This window comes from Palaemon carinicauda, chromosome 19 (genome assembly GCF_036898095.1).
Source record: "Palaemon carinicauda isolate YSFRI2023 chromosome 19, ASM3689809v2, whole genome shotgun sequence".
NCBI classification, from domain to species: Eukaryota; Metazoa; Arthropoda; class Malacostraca; order Decapoda; family Palaemonidae; genus Palaemon; species Palaemon carinicauda.
Genome location: NC_090743.1, coordinates 118,734,005 through 118,750,489, shown reverse-complemented (window position 1 = coordinate 118,750,489; position 16,485 = coordinate 118,734,005). Strand labels below are relative to the sequence as shown.

General features: G+C 43.1%; 1 protein-coding gene across 2 annotated transcripts in view; it reads right to left on the bottom strand.

Annotated features, from left to right (window-relative positions):
• LOC137658779 (uncharacterized) overlaps nucleotides 1-16,357 on the bottom strand; it is a 60,682-nt gene extending 44,325 nt beyond the window's left edge. The window contains exons 1-2 of one of the 2 annotated variants that reach the window (XM_068393805.1): nucleotides 16,263-16,357; nucleotides 4,954-5,100 (exon numbers count right to left, since the gene is read on the bottom strand). In XM_068393805.1, the coding sequence (XP_068249906.1) occupies nucleotides 4,954-5,100; nucleotides 16,263-16,290 (175 nt within the window). In that variant the 5' untranslated portion in view covers nucleotides 16,291-16,357. Of the gene's footprint in view, nucleotides 1-4,953; nucleotides 5,101-15,267; nucleotides 15,535-16,262 lie in introns of those variants that run through there. The other variant, XM_068393804.1, reaches the window with a different exon arrangement.
• Between the last annotated feature and the right edge of the window lie 128 nt (nucleotides 16,358-16,485).

Below are 16,485 nucleotides of genomic sequence, written 5' to 3'. Positions count from 1 at the left end.
CTCTGGCTGCCTCCTTCGAAAAGCCCCTAGCTCTTGAGAGTCTTTCGAAAGTTTGAAGGCAGTCAGACGAAGAGCGTGTAGGTTTGGGTGTACCTTCTTTACGTGAGGTTGACGTAGAAGGTTCACTCCTAGAGGAAGAGTCCTGGGAATGTTGACCAGCCATTGCAGTACCTCTAAGAACCATTCTCTCGCGGGCCAGAGCGGAGCCAACCAACGTCAGCCGTGTCCCTTGCGAGAGGAGAACTTTTGAAGTACCCTGTTGACAATCTTGAACGGCGGGAATGTATACAGGTCGAGATGGAACCAATCCAGCAGAAAAGCATCCACGTGAACTGCTGCTGGGTCTGGAATCGGAGAACAATACAACAGGAGTCTCTAGGTTATCGAGGTAGCGAACAGATCTATGGTTGGCTGACCCCACAGGGCCCAAAGTCTGCTGCAAACATTCTTGTGAAGGGTCCACTCTGTGGGGATGATCTGACCCTTGCGGCTGAGGTGATCTGCCATGACATTCATACCGCCCTGAATGAACCTCGTTACCAGCGTGAGCTTTCGATCTTTAGACCAGATGAGGAGGTCCCTTGCGATCTAGAACAACTTCCACGAAAGAGTCCCTCCCTGCTTGAAGATGTAAGCCAGGGCTGTGGTGTTGTCAGAGTCCACCTCCACCACTTTGTTAAGCTGGAGGGACTTGAAGTTTATCAAGGCCAGAATAACCGCCAACAACTCCTTGCAATTGATGTGAAGTGTCCTTTGCTCCTGATTCCATGTTCCCGAGCATTCTTATCCGTCCAAAGTCGCACCCCAGCCCGTGTCTGATGCGTCCGAGAGGAGACGGCAGTCGGGTTTCTGAACAGCCAAAGGTAGACTTCCTTGAGAAGAAAGCTGTTCTTACACCACGCGAGAGAAGACCTTCTCTCTTCGGAAACAGGAACTGAGACCGTCTCTAGCGTCATGTCCTTTATCCAGTGAGCAGCTAGATGATACTGAAGGGGGGGGAGGTGGAGTCTCCCTAACACGATGAACAGGGCCAGCGATGAAAGTGTCCCTGTTAGACTCATCCACTACCTGACTGAGCATCGGTTCCTTCTCAGCATGCTCTGGATGCATTCTAGGGCTTGGAAGATCCTTGGGGCCGACGGAAAAGCCCGAAAAGCTCGACTCTGAAGATCCATACCCAGGGAGACAATGGTCTGGGATGGGACGAGCTGAGACTCCTCAAAATTGACCAGGAGGCCCAGTTCCTTGGTCAGATCCATAGTCCATTTGAGAATCTCCAGACAGCGACGACTTGTGGGAGCTCTTAAAAGCCAGTCGTCTGACGGAGCCGGACACAAGATCATGGTACTGCTGCACAGTCTGTGAACTGTCAACCATGGGGAAGCGAGGAAGTACAGTGACAACCCGAAGCTGTCTAGACTGTCTGGGTCGTACAGACAACTCCTTATCGGGTTGCTAAGGTTGCCGTACTGCGTCACAACAAGTCACTCCTGCTGGTTGTTGAACGTCTTCCCAGTGACACACTGACTCCGTAAACAAAAAATCCTCTAACAAGGACTAAGTTTGGACTGCATGTCTTGCAACACAGCTCAAGGACTATGGGAGCAGGTGTGGTAACAGACGGGATTAGCGACTGAAGTGGGACCATTACCTTCCCTGGAAGCATGTTATGCTTAAATAAAAGTCCATAGGAGGCTACGCAGCTAAAGGCTCCTCTCCAAATGACAGAGTCCTCAAGAGAATATCAGAAGGAGGGAGAAAAGCACTTTCTCATCTACAGGGACCATATCCGAGAAAAGCTAAGTTCTCTCAGTGAGGGTTACACTGTGCAAACGCAGCAGACTAGAAGGCAACGTTAAGAAACTGCTTGACAGTCTAGTGAGTTGGCAACAACCAAAGATGTGTGACTGAGAAGCATGCGGTAAGGTATGCAGAGCCTGTTGTATGCAGAGCATGCTGTAAGCAGAGCATGCTGTATGCAGAGCATGCTGTATGTAGAACATGCTGTAAGGTAAGCAGAGCGTGTTGCATGGCGTGTAACATTTCTCAGAAATTCCATGACCAGTGCTAGAGTGAGTAATATCGCATTACCGTCCATTGAAAGTGCACGTGCCGAGGGAATTGATTTAGACTGTTTTGTTGATGAATTTGATAGCCGGCATGATAATCGTAGAATTAAGCTACACTAAATGTACTATAATCTACTTCACCTCCGGAAAGGGAAACTCGCCCTGTTGGCAACACTGCATTACTACATGCATGCTTGCAAGGGGTTTAATATCAACATAATATTACCTTACATTCATAACTCATGATTTTTGCCATATTTTGCGATTTGTTATAAATATATTGCAAGGAATACAAATATATTTTTAAATAAGTAATACAAATAACCTCCATTATCATAATGTTTGAAAATGGAGGTAAGGTATGCTGAACAGCAGAGTCAGAACGAGCTGGAACAACAATAGTTGTGGTTTCCTCTTCAAGACTCTGTTGAGGGAACACCAAAGAAGTAGCAGAAGGTAGGCGCATGGGTGGAGGAGGCTGACTCCTGGCATGAGTGGCTGAACTCAAGGGTTGCGCTTGCTGAGTGGTTGGCGGATGCGCAGTAGCAAGTTCCTGAGGAACGAGTTGAGGTTCCTGCGGTGTGAGCTGAGAGCGATGAGGTAGTGGCTGCGCAGAACGCAGTAAATGTCTCGCAAGTTGAGGCTCCTGAGGCGCAAGGCTAAGGTGCTTGCCTTGAGGAGGGTTGAGCTCGCTGCAGCGAGAGCTGAGGAGACTGACTCATGGATGGGAGAGGTTGTTGTACCTCAAGCGAGTGTTGCCTCACTGGTGGAACAGCAAGTGGAAGCGGAGGAAGAGAGGTATAAGCCTCCTGTTCCCATTGCTGAGGTTGCCTTAAGGAAGGCGGAGGGAGCTGCACACCACTGGGATCAGTAAACTCATAACGTGGCTCAACATCGTACGCCTGGCAGGCGGTACTGCGGTCAGGCGGAGCGAGCGCAGGCGGAGGCGCAACCTTCTCAGCCCAACACTCACGCATCAAGACCGAAAGTTGTGACTGCATGGACTGCAGTAGAGTCAACTTGGGGTCGGCAGACACTAAGGTCTGCTGAGGTAAAGCCTTAACAGCAGAGATCTGTTGCGGCAGAACCTTACTCCTCTTAGGCGGAGTGCATTCAACTGATGACTGCGGCGAGTCAGAGCTAACCCAATGATTGCATCCGGGTTGTTGAACTCTAACTTCGTACGTCTGGCATAGGTCTGGACTTTACGTTTAAGAGGTCTTGAGACCTGAGACCAGCGTTTTCTCCCCTAAATTTCTTCTGCAGACGAGAAAATAAGGGCTCAATCGTCTGCGGGTGGGAGTGACGGTCTCTGTAAGACACGCCCGCAACCACCGAGGATACTTCTGTGCGCCGATCAAGGCCTGCCGAACCCTTTTGCCCTTCGACATTGCTTCTCCCCTGGGCTTGGGAGCTTGCAAGAGGTCCCGGACTGGGAGGACGACTGACACGCACAGAAGTACCCTCACGCACAACACTGACACACTTTGCGCTAATCACTTATCACTTTGATTTTCTGTTTGCACTTATTTCACTGAACTCGAAACTTTAAGTGGTTTGTACCTGAAACACGCAATTCTATCCTTTCTCAAAAGTTAGTAATTGCGAAAACAGAATTACAATGTAACAGAAAAATCTAATGAAAGATAAATAATTCAGTGGCTGGAAAGAGACTAAACACTAGATCACTCTAGAAACGTTTACCTTCTTCCCCTAAAGAGACTAGGGAGAAGAGCAAAAACGATAACAACGTTACTCGCTTGAATGAAACGTTTATCCTCCTCTTTCTCCCTCCGTCTCTATCTCTCTCTCTCTCTCTCTCTCTCTTAACTTAGAACCTGAGAGAAGAGCCCAATCATATATATCGTTAAAACATATTATTGTTAAAGGAAAAAACTGAAATATTTCCCAAAATGAAAAGTTCCTTTATGAGAATTAAAACCATTAAGTTAAGAAAGAATGAACAAAACGCTAGACACGGTTACTCTTACTGCAACGTGACACCGTGAAAATTCTTTCTCTATCGTAACGATAGAGCGCAAGTTGAACGTTCTGAACGTCAACAACTGCAGAGACAAAACAAAACGTTAGTTCAACTTTGAAAACAGTACGAGACTATCAAAGAAATTCTTTCAAAGACATTAAAATAGCATAATATGTTAACAGGTAAAACCGAAATGACGGGCTCAATGTTAATTAACTTCGGTACCAAGAAAAGACCGCCTACTATTAGGAAAGGTCGAATATAAACAAATATAAAAATTAATTTTAATAAGTTTATAATAAAAGTAAGTTAATCGAAGAGGCCTATAAAAGGCGGAGAGATATAAAATAAATCTATAACAAAACTAAGAAAGAGAGTCTATACTCTCTTAGACACCAACACTTCCGTCTAAGGGAAGGGTCGGCCATTTAAAGGTGAAAGAGAGTTCATACTCTCTTCGTCACCATAAAAATTAAATTAATTCCAAACGCTAGCTAAGCTAACATAGAAGTTTCCAGTATAGCGAATAGCTGCAAATTTAGAGAAATACTTCACCAAACCGTGAACAATACTCCAAAATCATAAGCGTATCCAAGAACGTCTAGCCGGAAGCACGACAGAGGAAAAAGTGAGGTGGCGACAACAACAAGTACTGTAGTACCTGGCCACAGGTGGTGCTTGTGAGTACACCCCCTTCTAGTATAGTGATAGCTGGCGTATCCCTCCCGTAGAATTCTGTCGGGCAACGGAGTTGACAGCTACATGATTATCGGGTAAGTTTAATATTGAAAAATTAAGTTTGAAACTATGTATGGTACAGTATAGTGATGATGTTGATAAACGAGATAATGTTTAATATAGTATTCCATCAACAAAATATTAAAAGCTCACTATACTTACTGCTATAACAGTATGGATTCATCCTAAAGTCATAGTACACATCTATGCCAGGTTTACATTGACATAAGCCATCAATACAGTCAATGCTACCTTCATGATTTAAATCACAGTCCTCCACAGTGGTACACAATTTTCCAATGGCTACACCTGTTGAAAATAAGTAAAATCTTCATCTCAAGATGTTCTTTAAAAGCAGCAACCTTAAAATTAATCACAAATATTTTAAGTAATGTTATTTTGATTATAAAATAAATTTTTGAATATACTTACCCGGTGATTATAATAGCTGCAACTCTGTTGCTCGACAGAAAAACTCTACGGAAAAATTCGCCAGCGATCGCTACACAGGTAGGGGGTGTACTCAACAGCGCCATCTGTCGTTCAGATACCCAGTACTCATTGTAAACAAAGAACTCAATTTTCTCCTCGGTCCACTGTGTCTCTATTGGGGAGGAAGGGAGGGTCCTTTAATTTATAATCACCGGGTAAGTACAGTATATTCAAAAATTTATTTCATAATCAAAATAACATTTTTCAATATTTAACTTAGCCGGTGATTATAATAGCTGATTCACACCCAGGGGGGTGGGTAGAGACCAGCAAAATATGTTTATATCATATGAGCTAAGAATTTTTATTTCATTTTAGAAGTTATCAAAATAACTAAACAAAATAAATAGGTACCTGGTAAGGAAGTCGACTTGAACAATTACTCTGCCTTTTTAAGTACGTCTTCCTTACGGAGCCTCGCGATCCTCTTAGGATGCTGAGCGACCCCTAGGAGCTGAAGTATCAAGGGTTGCAACCCATACAACAGGACCTCATCAAAACCTCTAATCTAGGCGCTTCTCAAGAAATGACTTTGACCACCCGCCAAATCAACTAGGATGCGAAAGGCTTCTTAGCCTTCCGGACAACCCAAAAACAACAAAAAAAACATTTCAAGAGAAAGATTAAAAAGGTTATGGAATTAGGGAATTGTAGTGGTTGAGCCCTCACCCACTACTGCACTCGCTGCTACGAATGGTCCCAGAGTGTAGCAGTTCTCGTAAAGAGACTGGACATCCTTAAGATAAAAAGACGCGAACACTGACTTGCTTTTCCAATAGGTTGCGTCGATTATACTTCGCAGAGATCTATTTTGTTTAAAGGCCACGGAAGTTGCGACAGCTCTAACTTCGTGTGTCCTTACCTTCAGCAAAGTTTGGTCTTCCTCATTCAGATGGGAATGAGCTTCTCGTATTAACAGTCTGATAAAATAGGATAAAGCATTCTTTGACATAGGCAAAGATGGTTTCTTAACTGAACACCATAAAGCTTCAGACGGGCCTCGTAAAGGTTTAGTTCGTTTTAAATAGAACTTAAGAGCTCTTACAGGGCATAAGACTCTTTCTAGTTCATTTCCAACCATACGATAAGCTTGGAATATCGAAAGATTTTGGCCAAGGTCGAGAAGGCAGCTCGTTTTTGGCTAGAAAACCAAGTTGTAGAGAACATGTAGCCGTTTCAGATGAGAATCCGATGTTCTTGCTGAAGGCATGAATCTCACTGACTCTTTTAGCTGTGGCTAAGCATACCAGGAAAAGAGTCTTTAAGGTGAGATCTTTCAGGGAGGCTGATTGTAGTGGCTCGAACCTGTCTGACATAAGGAATCTTAGTACCACGTCTAAATTCCAACCAGGTGTAACCAAACGACGCTCCTTCGTGGTCTCAAAAGACTTAAGGAGGTCCTGTAGATCTTTATTGTTGGAAAGATCTAAGCCTCTGTGACGGAAGACTGATGCCAACATGCTTCTGTAACCCTTGATAGTGGGAGCTGAAAGAGATCGTTCTTTCCTCAGATATAAGAGGAAGTCAGCTATTTGAGTTACAGAGGTACTGGTCGAGGATACGGATACTGACTTGCACCAGTTTCGGAAGATTTCCCACTTCGATTGGTAGACTCTAAGGGTGGATGTTCTCCTTGCTCTAGCAATCGCTCTGGCTGCCTCCTTCGAAAAGCCTCTAGCTCTCGAGAGTCTTTCGATAGTTTGAAGGCAGTCAGACGAAGAGCGTGGAGGCCTTGGTGTACCTTCTTTACGTGTGGCTGACGTAGAAGGTCCACCCTTAGGGGAAGTGTTCTGGGAACGTCTACTAGCCATCGAAGTACCTCGGTGAACCATTCTCTCGCGGGCCAGAGGGGAGCAACTAGCGTCAACCTTGTCCCTTCGTGAGAGGCGAACTTCTGCAGTACCTTGTTGACAATCTTGAACGGAGGGAATGCATATAGATCTAGATGTTACCAATCTAGGAGAAAGGCATCTATATGAACTGCTGCTGGGTCCGGGATTGGTGAGCAAAATATTGGGAGCCTCTTGGTCATCGAGGTTGCGAAGAGATCTATGGTTGGCTGGCCCCAGGTGGCCCAAAGTCTCTTGCATACATCCTTGTGGAGGGTCCATTCTGTTGGAATTATTTGTCCCTTCCGACTGAGACAATCTGCCATGACATTCAAGTTGCCTTGGATGAACCTCGTTACTAGTGATATGTTTAGACCTTTTGACCAGGTGAGGAGGTCCCTTGCGATCTCGTACAACGTCAGAGAGTAGGTCCCTCCTTGCTTGGAGATGTACGCCAAAGCCGTGGTGTTGTCCGAGTTCACCTCCACCACTTTGCCTTGAAGGAGAGACCTGAAGCTTTTCCAGGCCAGACGTACTGCCAGTAGCTCCTTGCAGTTGAAATGCATTGTCCTTTGACTCGAGTTCCATATTCCCGAGCATTCCCGACCGTCTAATGTCGCACCCCAGCCTACGTCCGATGCGTCCGAGAAGAGAACGTGGTTGGGAGTCTGAACAGCCAGGGGAAGACCCTCTCTTAGGTTGATATTGTCCTTTCACCAAGTCAGACAAGACTTTATCTTTTCGGAAACCGGGATCGAGACCGCTTCTAGCGTCTTGTCCTTTTTCCAGTGAAAAGCTAGATGGTATTGAAGAGGACGGAGGTGTAGTCTTCCTAGTGACACAAATTGATCCACGGATGACAGCGTCCCTACCAGACTCATCCACAGCCTGACTGAGCAGCGTTCCTTCTTCAGCATCTTCTGGATGGATAGCAGGGCTGGGGGCTGATCGTCTTGTTGTTCAGCAACGTCCTCATCAGAGGGTTCCTCATCCGAAACTGATGAGGAAACGGCAACGGAGTGGGCAACGTCTGGCTCGCTGAATCCGGTCGCACTGGTGGATGCGTGACGGAGCCGGACGCAATATCATGGAACTGCTGCACAGTCTGTGAACTGTCAACAACCATGGGTGCGCGAGGAAGCACAGCGTCAACCCGAGACTGTCTAGACCTTCTGGGTTGTGCAGTCAACACCCTACCGGGTTGCTGAGGTTGACGCACTGCGTCAAAACAAGTCACCTCTGCTGGTTGTTGAACGTCCTGAACGTCAACAACCACCTCCGAGCGTCGCTTAACGTCAACGTGCGGCTGGCAACCCACACTGGGTCGCATCGGTGGAGGAACCACCTCAACTGGCAGACGCGAGTAGGTTACCTCAGCGTCAACAGGGCGCACAACCGACCGGTTGGAAGGTTGTTGGCCAGAAGGTTCTTCTCCGCATTTAAGTCCTCTATCAAGGACGCAAGCTTGGACTGCATGTCTTGCAGCAAAGCCCATTTAGGGTCTACGGGAGCAGGTGTGGCAACAGACGGGGTTAGCGACTGAGGCGGAACCGTTTACCATCCCTGAAAGCCTTGTTATGCGTGACATAATAGTACAGCAAAACTTCAAAGGCTCGACAACAGCTGTGAAGTTGACCTGTAAACAACTTGGAGCGTCTCCTGGCTAGGCGCCAGGGAGAGTCTACCAGAATTGAGAAGTCTATCTGGGCAGAGGCATGAACTCCCAAGCCGAGAACTTCTCTCGTGTCATATCAGACTCTCGCTCTATAAACCAGTTTAAAAGAAGGGAAAGCAAAGGCTGTATCCCCCAAACTCCTCCTGGTGAAAAACCAGTCGCCTAGCCAACGTAACGCTCTCTAGGAGAGCGAGAGAGCACTAGCTTAAAAACAACGGCTTCGAAGTAGCTAGGCCTAGTGTAAGCTCTGACGTTTAGGCGAACGAGGAGCAGCAGTAACAAAAAGATCCGGACGAAGATCCTTAAAAAAAATCATCATGATTTAATTAAAGTCCATAGGAGGCTAAGCAGCTTTAGGCTCCTCTCCATCTGACAGAGTCCTCAAGGGAATATCAGTAGGAGGGAGAACAGCAACTTCCTCATCTACAGGAACCTTGTCCGATAAAAGCTGAGTCTCTCACTGGTGCATTAGTAGCGGACCAGAACGCAACGTCATGTAACTGCTTGACAGTCTGTGAACTGTCAACAACTGAACTGTCAACCACAACAGGTGCGTGAGGACGCACAGCGTCCACTCGAGACTGCTTTGACTGCCTAGACTGAGCAGTCAAAACAACTCTAGAATGCGGAGGTTGACGCACAGCGTCAAAACAAGTCAACTCCGATTGTTAGTGAACGTCTTGAACGTCAACAGGAGCATCAGCCAGTGGCCTCACGTCCAAATGCGGCGGAAAAACCACACGAGACCGCATCGAGTGTGGTTCTAAACAACCTGACTGACGTGACTAAGCTACGCCAACGTCAACAGTAAGCACAAAGGAACGTTAGGTTGGCTGAAAGCCAGGATATCGATGAGATAAACGGCTAGACTCAACGGACTAATCGGCAGAATAGTCTTCCATAAGGGAGGCAAGCATATACTGCATGTTTTGCCATACAACCCCTTAAGGATCAACGGAAATGGTTGTGGTAATAGACGAGGGTAACGTCTGTGACCGCAACACTTTGCCTACAAAAAAAGACTCTCGGAGTCTGTGTTACGCTTTTGTTAGGCGGCGAGCAGTTATCCGATGACTGCATAGGGTCAGAGCTGTCCTAATGGCTGTAACCAGGACGCTGGACCTCTCCTGAAAGGACTGACTTTCGCATAAGGGCTTCGAAACCTTGTGACAGGTTTCTTATGCGAAAAGCCTACGGATGGCGAGGAGAAACAACGTCTCTCCCGTCTTATGGTAGGGGAGATCTTGGTAAGATACACCCGATACCATAGAGGGAAAACGTCTGTTCGTTGGTCAAGGCCTCTCGAACCCATAAGTCGTTTGACATTACTTCTCCCCTGGGCTTGGGAGCATGTAAGAGGTCCCGGACTAGGTGAACGACAGGCACGAACAGACGAACCCTCGGACGCAACACTGTAACACTTTGCGCCTCGGACGCAACACTGTAACACTTTGCGCATATCACTTTATCACTTCGATTTTCTGTTTTGCACTTATTTCTACCTGAAACACGCAATTCTACCCTTCATTAAAAGGTAGTAATTGCAAAATTAGTCGTATAATGCAAGCTCATAATACCAGCAAAAAACAGAAAACATATTTTAAGATAAAAAGAAAAATCAGTGGCTGGGAAAGAGACTAAACACTAGTTCATATAACTACGTTTTCAATCTCTCACCGCACATAGCCTGGGGACGAGAATAAAAACCTAAAAACGTTTTATCCTTCCTCCCCGTACAGCGACTAGGGACGTGAGTAACACGAGAACAACGTTACCCGCTTGAACGGAACGTTTTCTCTAATCTCTCTCCCTCCGTCTCTATCTCTCTCTCTCTTTCTCTCTTGATTTCGCACCTAAGAGAAGAGCCCAATTATATATCGTCAAAAAAACATGTTATTTGACTAAAGGAAAAAACTGAAAGGTTTTTCAAATAAAAAGTTCCTTTAAATTAGAATTTAAAACATTTAAGCTAAGAAAGAATGAACAAAACGTCAGAATCGATTTACTCTTACTGCAAAGTGAAACCGTGATACACTCTCTCTCTATCGTAACGATAGAGCGCATGTTGAACGTCCTGAACGTCAACAACTGCGTAGCATAAAAAACTAAACGTTAGTTCATCTTTGAAAACAGTACGAAGACTATCAAAGAAATTCTTTCATAAAAAATTACATTTAAAAAGTTTTAAATCCTTAGCTCTTTAAAAGCTAAAGACGATATAAAGGGCTCAACGTTGATTAACTTCGGTTTCCAAGTTAGGACCGCCTACTCTCAGGAAAGGTCTATATAAACAAAGCATTAAAATTTATTTTTATATGTTTATAAAAAATGGAAAGTTAATCGAAGAGGCCTAATAAAGGCGGAGAGATATAAAATATATAGGGGAAAATCTATAACGTGATAAGATAATTACTAAAAGCCTAAACACACTTCCGTCTAAGGGAAGGGTCGGCCATTTAAAAGTGAAAGAAAGTCCATACTCTCTTTGTCACCATAATTAAATCTATCCAAAACGAGTTCAAGTTTTAAGATGAAGATAAAACACCTGCATAGCGAAAGCTCAAAACTAGAATAGTGTACTTCACCAAATAGTTGTGAAAACAAATCCAGTTAGCAACAGCGAATTAGTAGGTCTTGCCGGTAGCCCGACAGAGAGAAAATTGAGTTCTTTGTTTACAATGAGTACTGGGTATCTGAACGACAGATGGCGCTGTTGAGTACACCCCCTACCTGTGTAGCGATCGCTGGCGAATTTTTCCGTAGAGTTTTTCTGTCGAGCAACAGAGTTGCAGCTATTATAATCACCGGCTAAGTTAAATATTGAAAATTGTATTTTTCCTAGACATACAAACCTAAGTCTTTTAATAATGTTCAGGACAAGGAGCCCCGCCCCCTTTACAGCCGAGGAGCCTTCACTTTTGACCTTTCGGCCCTGGATTGAGAGGGATGATTGAGGAAGGAAGTTTACTTTTCAAATTTGTGATTTGTTCCTGAGAGGCACACAAAACTTCCTCCTTTGATTAGAGAGACTCACTGCTTGGTGAATTGGAAGTCCCCTTGGAACCAAAACTAAATAGCTCATTTTCTTTCCTAGATGTGATCACTGCTTGATCAGTGCAAAAGCAAAGCGATGACCCCAGTAACCTCCTACCTGAATTTAGGGACAAAAGGCTGATAGGACCAGGCCTGTACATACAGCATGTATCTGATGAAATTAGAAATATCCTTCCTTCAAAGGAGATGCCAGTTGGATATACTGCACAGTATACACCTTGTATGATGATCAATGCGTTGGTATAAGATATACCATCACCCCACTTAGTTAAGGGGATATGAGAGAGATACTTCTTTAGACCTAAAGAATGGAGATCTGAAGAGTAACTTACCAGCATCTGGAACGACTCAGCATGTAATGCTTTGACTGCTTGGTCATGAGAAGGGGAACAGAAGAATGAAGAAAAGGTCATACTACAGCTCATTTCAGACCTAAATCGACTTTTTACCGCTGACGAGATGTATCGTTGCTCCATGTGGGAGCTGGGCTGGTTACACAATGGCTTGTGCAGCCACAACAGGTCCAAATAGAAAGGTATCAGAGGACTTGTGGTTATCCTCTCAAAAGTAAATGGTCATGAAGGTTGCCTACCTTTTCCAGACCCAGGCCTTCAAGACCTGGCCTACTAACAGGTTTCTGCTGAAGGCAAGAGTAGAGCCAATACAGTACACCTGACATCGTGTGCTCTAGTCCTATCAGGGCTTTTATGAACTACCGGATGGAAGGAAGCTCCTGTGGCCTGTGGTAATGACAAGAGGAGCAAAACAGGAAATTTTTCATTAAAATCTGTAACTTTGTTATTAGAGGTTTTCGCCAGTAGTATATGGGATTCAAGATAGTGGTCCTGCAATGATCTACTCAATTATCTGAGTTCCAATGTCCTAACTAATATTAAACTGTTCTATAACAAAACCCAGAAAACGAGTACAGTAAGAGAAGCTGTCTAACCTGAAAACACCAATCATCGTAATAAAAAAAAAAAGTTACCGTAATCAAAATCAAATAATAGTAATGGAACAAGGTCAAAACACGAAAAGATTTGTAGGCCAGACTTCCGGATGCATAGAAAACGTGACTTTCCATCCAATTTTCTATGGAGTCGTGTCGATCGTAGCAGTCTTAATCAAAATATCATTACAAATACCTCGCTACTAAAATGAACTAATTATTCATGGGTTTTTGCTCTGCTGTATGCTCGCAAGAAAACATTATCTCACTGCTCCTATGTTCTGGCAAGTGGAGCATGTTTTACTACGTATGTTAGCCAAGTAGGCTAGTATTACGGTGTTAAATATCAATTATACAAACTTCATCGGCAAATATTTCCGTAATTACTTTTGAGTATGAATCATCTAAAAAAAAATATGCTAAGAGTTAAAAAATTTATAGATTACCAAATTTGGTTGAAGCTATAATAATACTGTTTTCTGTATTATCAAATCCCAAAATCACAATTTCCCACTGTGGAACCACATCATAGCACTGTAGTTATTAAGAGGGTCCAGTATCTCCTGCCAGTACATAGGAGCGTGATGTTTTGCTTTTTTCGTGAGGTGAGCGCACAGCGTAGCAAAAACCATTAGATTTCAGTAATATTTTGATAGCCTAATAGTTTTTTCTCCCCCGTGCGCTCACTTCGCTTGCGAAAAAAAAAAAAATCAAGCTCCTATGTACAGGCAAGCAGTAATAGCGGTGGGTGGGATTCTACCAAAATATTACCATATATTTTTATATCAGATATCGAAGTTTGGTTGAAACTATAATTTTACCAATTGTTTTCATAATAGGGGTTAGGAAAACTAGCTAAGGGGTGGCATGCCCAATATTTATCGTCAGATATGGATAAAACACAAGAGTTGTAACTAACTTATTTTCTAAGGCTTTAGTAAGGCTACAAGTTTCTACTGCATAAGCATAGGATAATCTGATTAAATAATCTTTTATTTTTTAGAGAAAGTGACATTTTACTTTCCATAATCTTATCTTATTTACCATCATATGCTTATCCTTTTTATATGTCTCATATTCTGAGTAAAAGCTAACTGTTAAAGGTGTCTGGTTTCAGTTCCAGCTTCATCAGAATGGATGGTCACCAGAACGTCAGCCGGTGTGACGGTCTGAACGATCCCCGGTCTCAGAATTCTCCTTGATAATCTGCGCATGAGCGAACATTACCGTTTGCCAGTACATACGAGGTTGATGTTTTATTTTCCTGTAATGTTAGCGTGCGCAGGTCAACATTACCGCTTGCCAGTACATACGAGCTTGAGGTTTTATTTCCATGCGAGCGAAGCGAGCTAATGGCGGAAAATAACCATTATACAATGTCAAGGAGAATTCTGAGACCGAGGGATCGTTCAGACCGTCACACCGGGCAAGCCCAACCGCCCCACTGTGGTGCCCAACCACAGCAGTGGCCTCCCCACTAAACAGCTTAAGCTCACGGTCCTGGGCGGGGATCGATCTGCTGCCATACGAATGCTAGGCGAACACGTTACCACTGTGCTAAGTATGTCAACTTATTTCTTGTCTGCATTTTCATTAAACATTTACTAAGTTTTACTCATAATAATTTATTGTTTCCTCTATTCAAATCTTTTATAATTTTTTGCAATTCCTCCTATGATTTACAAAACTGAACTGTTATCTGGAAATCTCAAGTTCTTAAGGTAGTAGGTTGGCCAATGCACCAGCCACCTGTTGAGATACTACCACTAGTGAGTTATGAGGTCCTTTGACTGGTCAGACAGTACTACATTTTATCCTTCTCTCTGTTTACTGTTCATTTTCCCTTTGCCTACACAGACACCGAATAGTCTGGTATATTCTTTACAGATTCTCCTCTGTCTTTATACATCTGACAACACTGAGATCACCAAACAATTCTTCTTTACCCTAGGTGTTAACTACTGCACTGTAATTGTTCAGTGGCTACTCTCCTCATGGTAAGGAATAGAAGAGACTTTAGTTATGGTAAGCCGCTCTTCTAGGAGAATGACACTCCAAAGTCACACCATTATTCTCTAGTCTTGGGTAGTGCCATAGTCTCAGTACCATGATCTTGGGGTAGTTTTCTTACTTGAGGGTACACTCAGGCACACTATTCTATCTAATTTCTATTCCTTTTGTTTTGTTGAAGTTTTTATAGTTTATATAGGAAATATTTATTTCAATGTTGTTTCTGTTCTTAATGTTTTATTTTTCGTTGTTTCCTTTCCTCCCTGGGGCTATTTTTCCCTGTTGGGGCCCAGCAATTGTAGCATCCTGCTTTTCCAACTAGGGTTGTACTTTAGCAAGTAATAATAATAATAATAATAATAATAATAATAATTCATACAGCACAAACCACTGTCATTATATTACCAACAAACTTTTAGTCCTTTTCAGCCTTAACAGCTATTACAGAATACTCTAGTCAATCTTACCTTCATGTCTGACGGCATCCACAAACAGAGCTAGGCCTAAAAGGATAGGCCTACAATAAGGTGGGAACAAATGCATCTTGATTAAGCATTACAAAAATGCATATGGATTACGACATATATCAGAACATGTGGCTGTTTTGGCTTTGGTGCAGTTACACATACGTTTAGAATTTATTTTAAGACATTTCTTTATAGATGAATAAAAAAAATCCTGACGCACAGTTTTTTATGTATAAAGAACGTTTTCAAATGTTATTTTCTTTATTTTCCAAGAATTATACTAAAAAACCCACCCACTGATATGGATGACGTGACGTCACAATTGTTTGTTTACCTTTAGATGGGGCTGTTCACTTCAAATTGCAGCGCTTATTAATCGAAAAAAATATCTACTTTACCAAATACAATATGATTCTTATTTATTATTACCAAGTTATTGGAATATGTAAGATAACAATATATTACTAAGATAAATTTTCTATCATGGTTCCTCATCATTGATTTATATTGCCTCTGCGCTTCCTAATAGCTGAATAACTGCATCGTACGACAGCTAGATCATAGAAGTTTTGTCTTTTAGCTAGATAAGGAATACACCAAAGAATGATATAAATTTTGCCCTTTATTTTCCTTTTCGATTCTATTTGCATATCAATTATCAGGTTTATGGTTAACTGTTTACAGTATATGCCATTTCTTTCAGCGACCATGGCCAGGCATTGAAGACAAGCATAATTTCAGCCAGGCATTTAGGCTACGCATAATTTCAGCCAGAAAGTTATGCTAAGTATTGTTAATTAAAGTAGGATGTTATAAGCCCATGGGCTGCAATAGGGAAAATAGCCCATTGAGGACAGGAAACAATGAAATAAATAAACTACGAGAGAAGAATAAACAATCAAAAGGAAATATTTCAAGAACAGTAACAACATTAAATTAGACCATTCACATATAAACTATAAACATTTCAAAAAACAATTCTCTTCTTTCCTCACACTTGACAACACTGAGGTTACCAAACATCTCTTCTTGCACTATAATTGTTCAGCGACTTCTTTCCTCTTGCTAAGGGTGGAAGAGACTCTTTAGCTATGGTAAGCTGGTCTTCTTGGAGGACACTCCAAAATCAAACCTTTGTTCTCTAGTTCATGGGTAGTGCCGTAGCCTTTGTAACATGGGCTTCCAATGTCTTTGGGATAGATTTCTTATGCTTGAGGG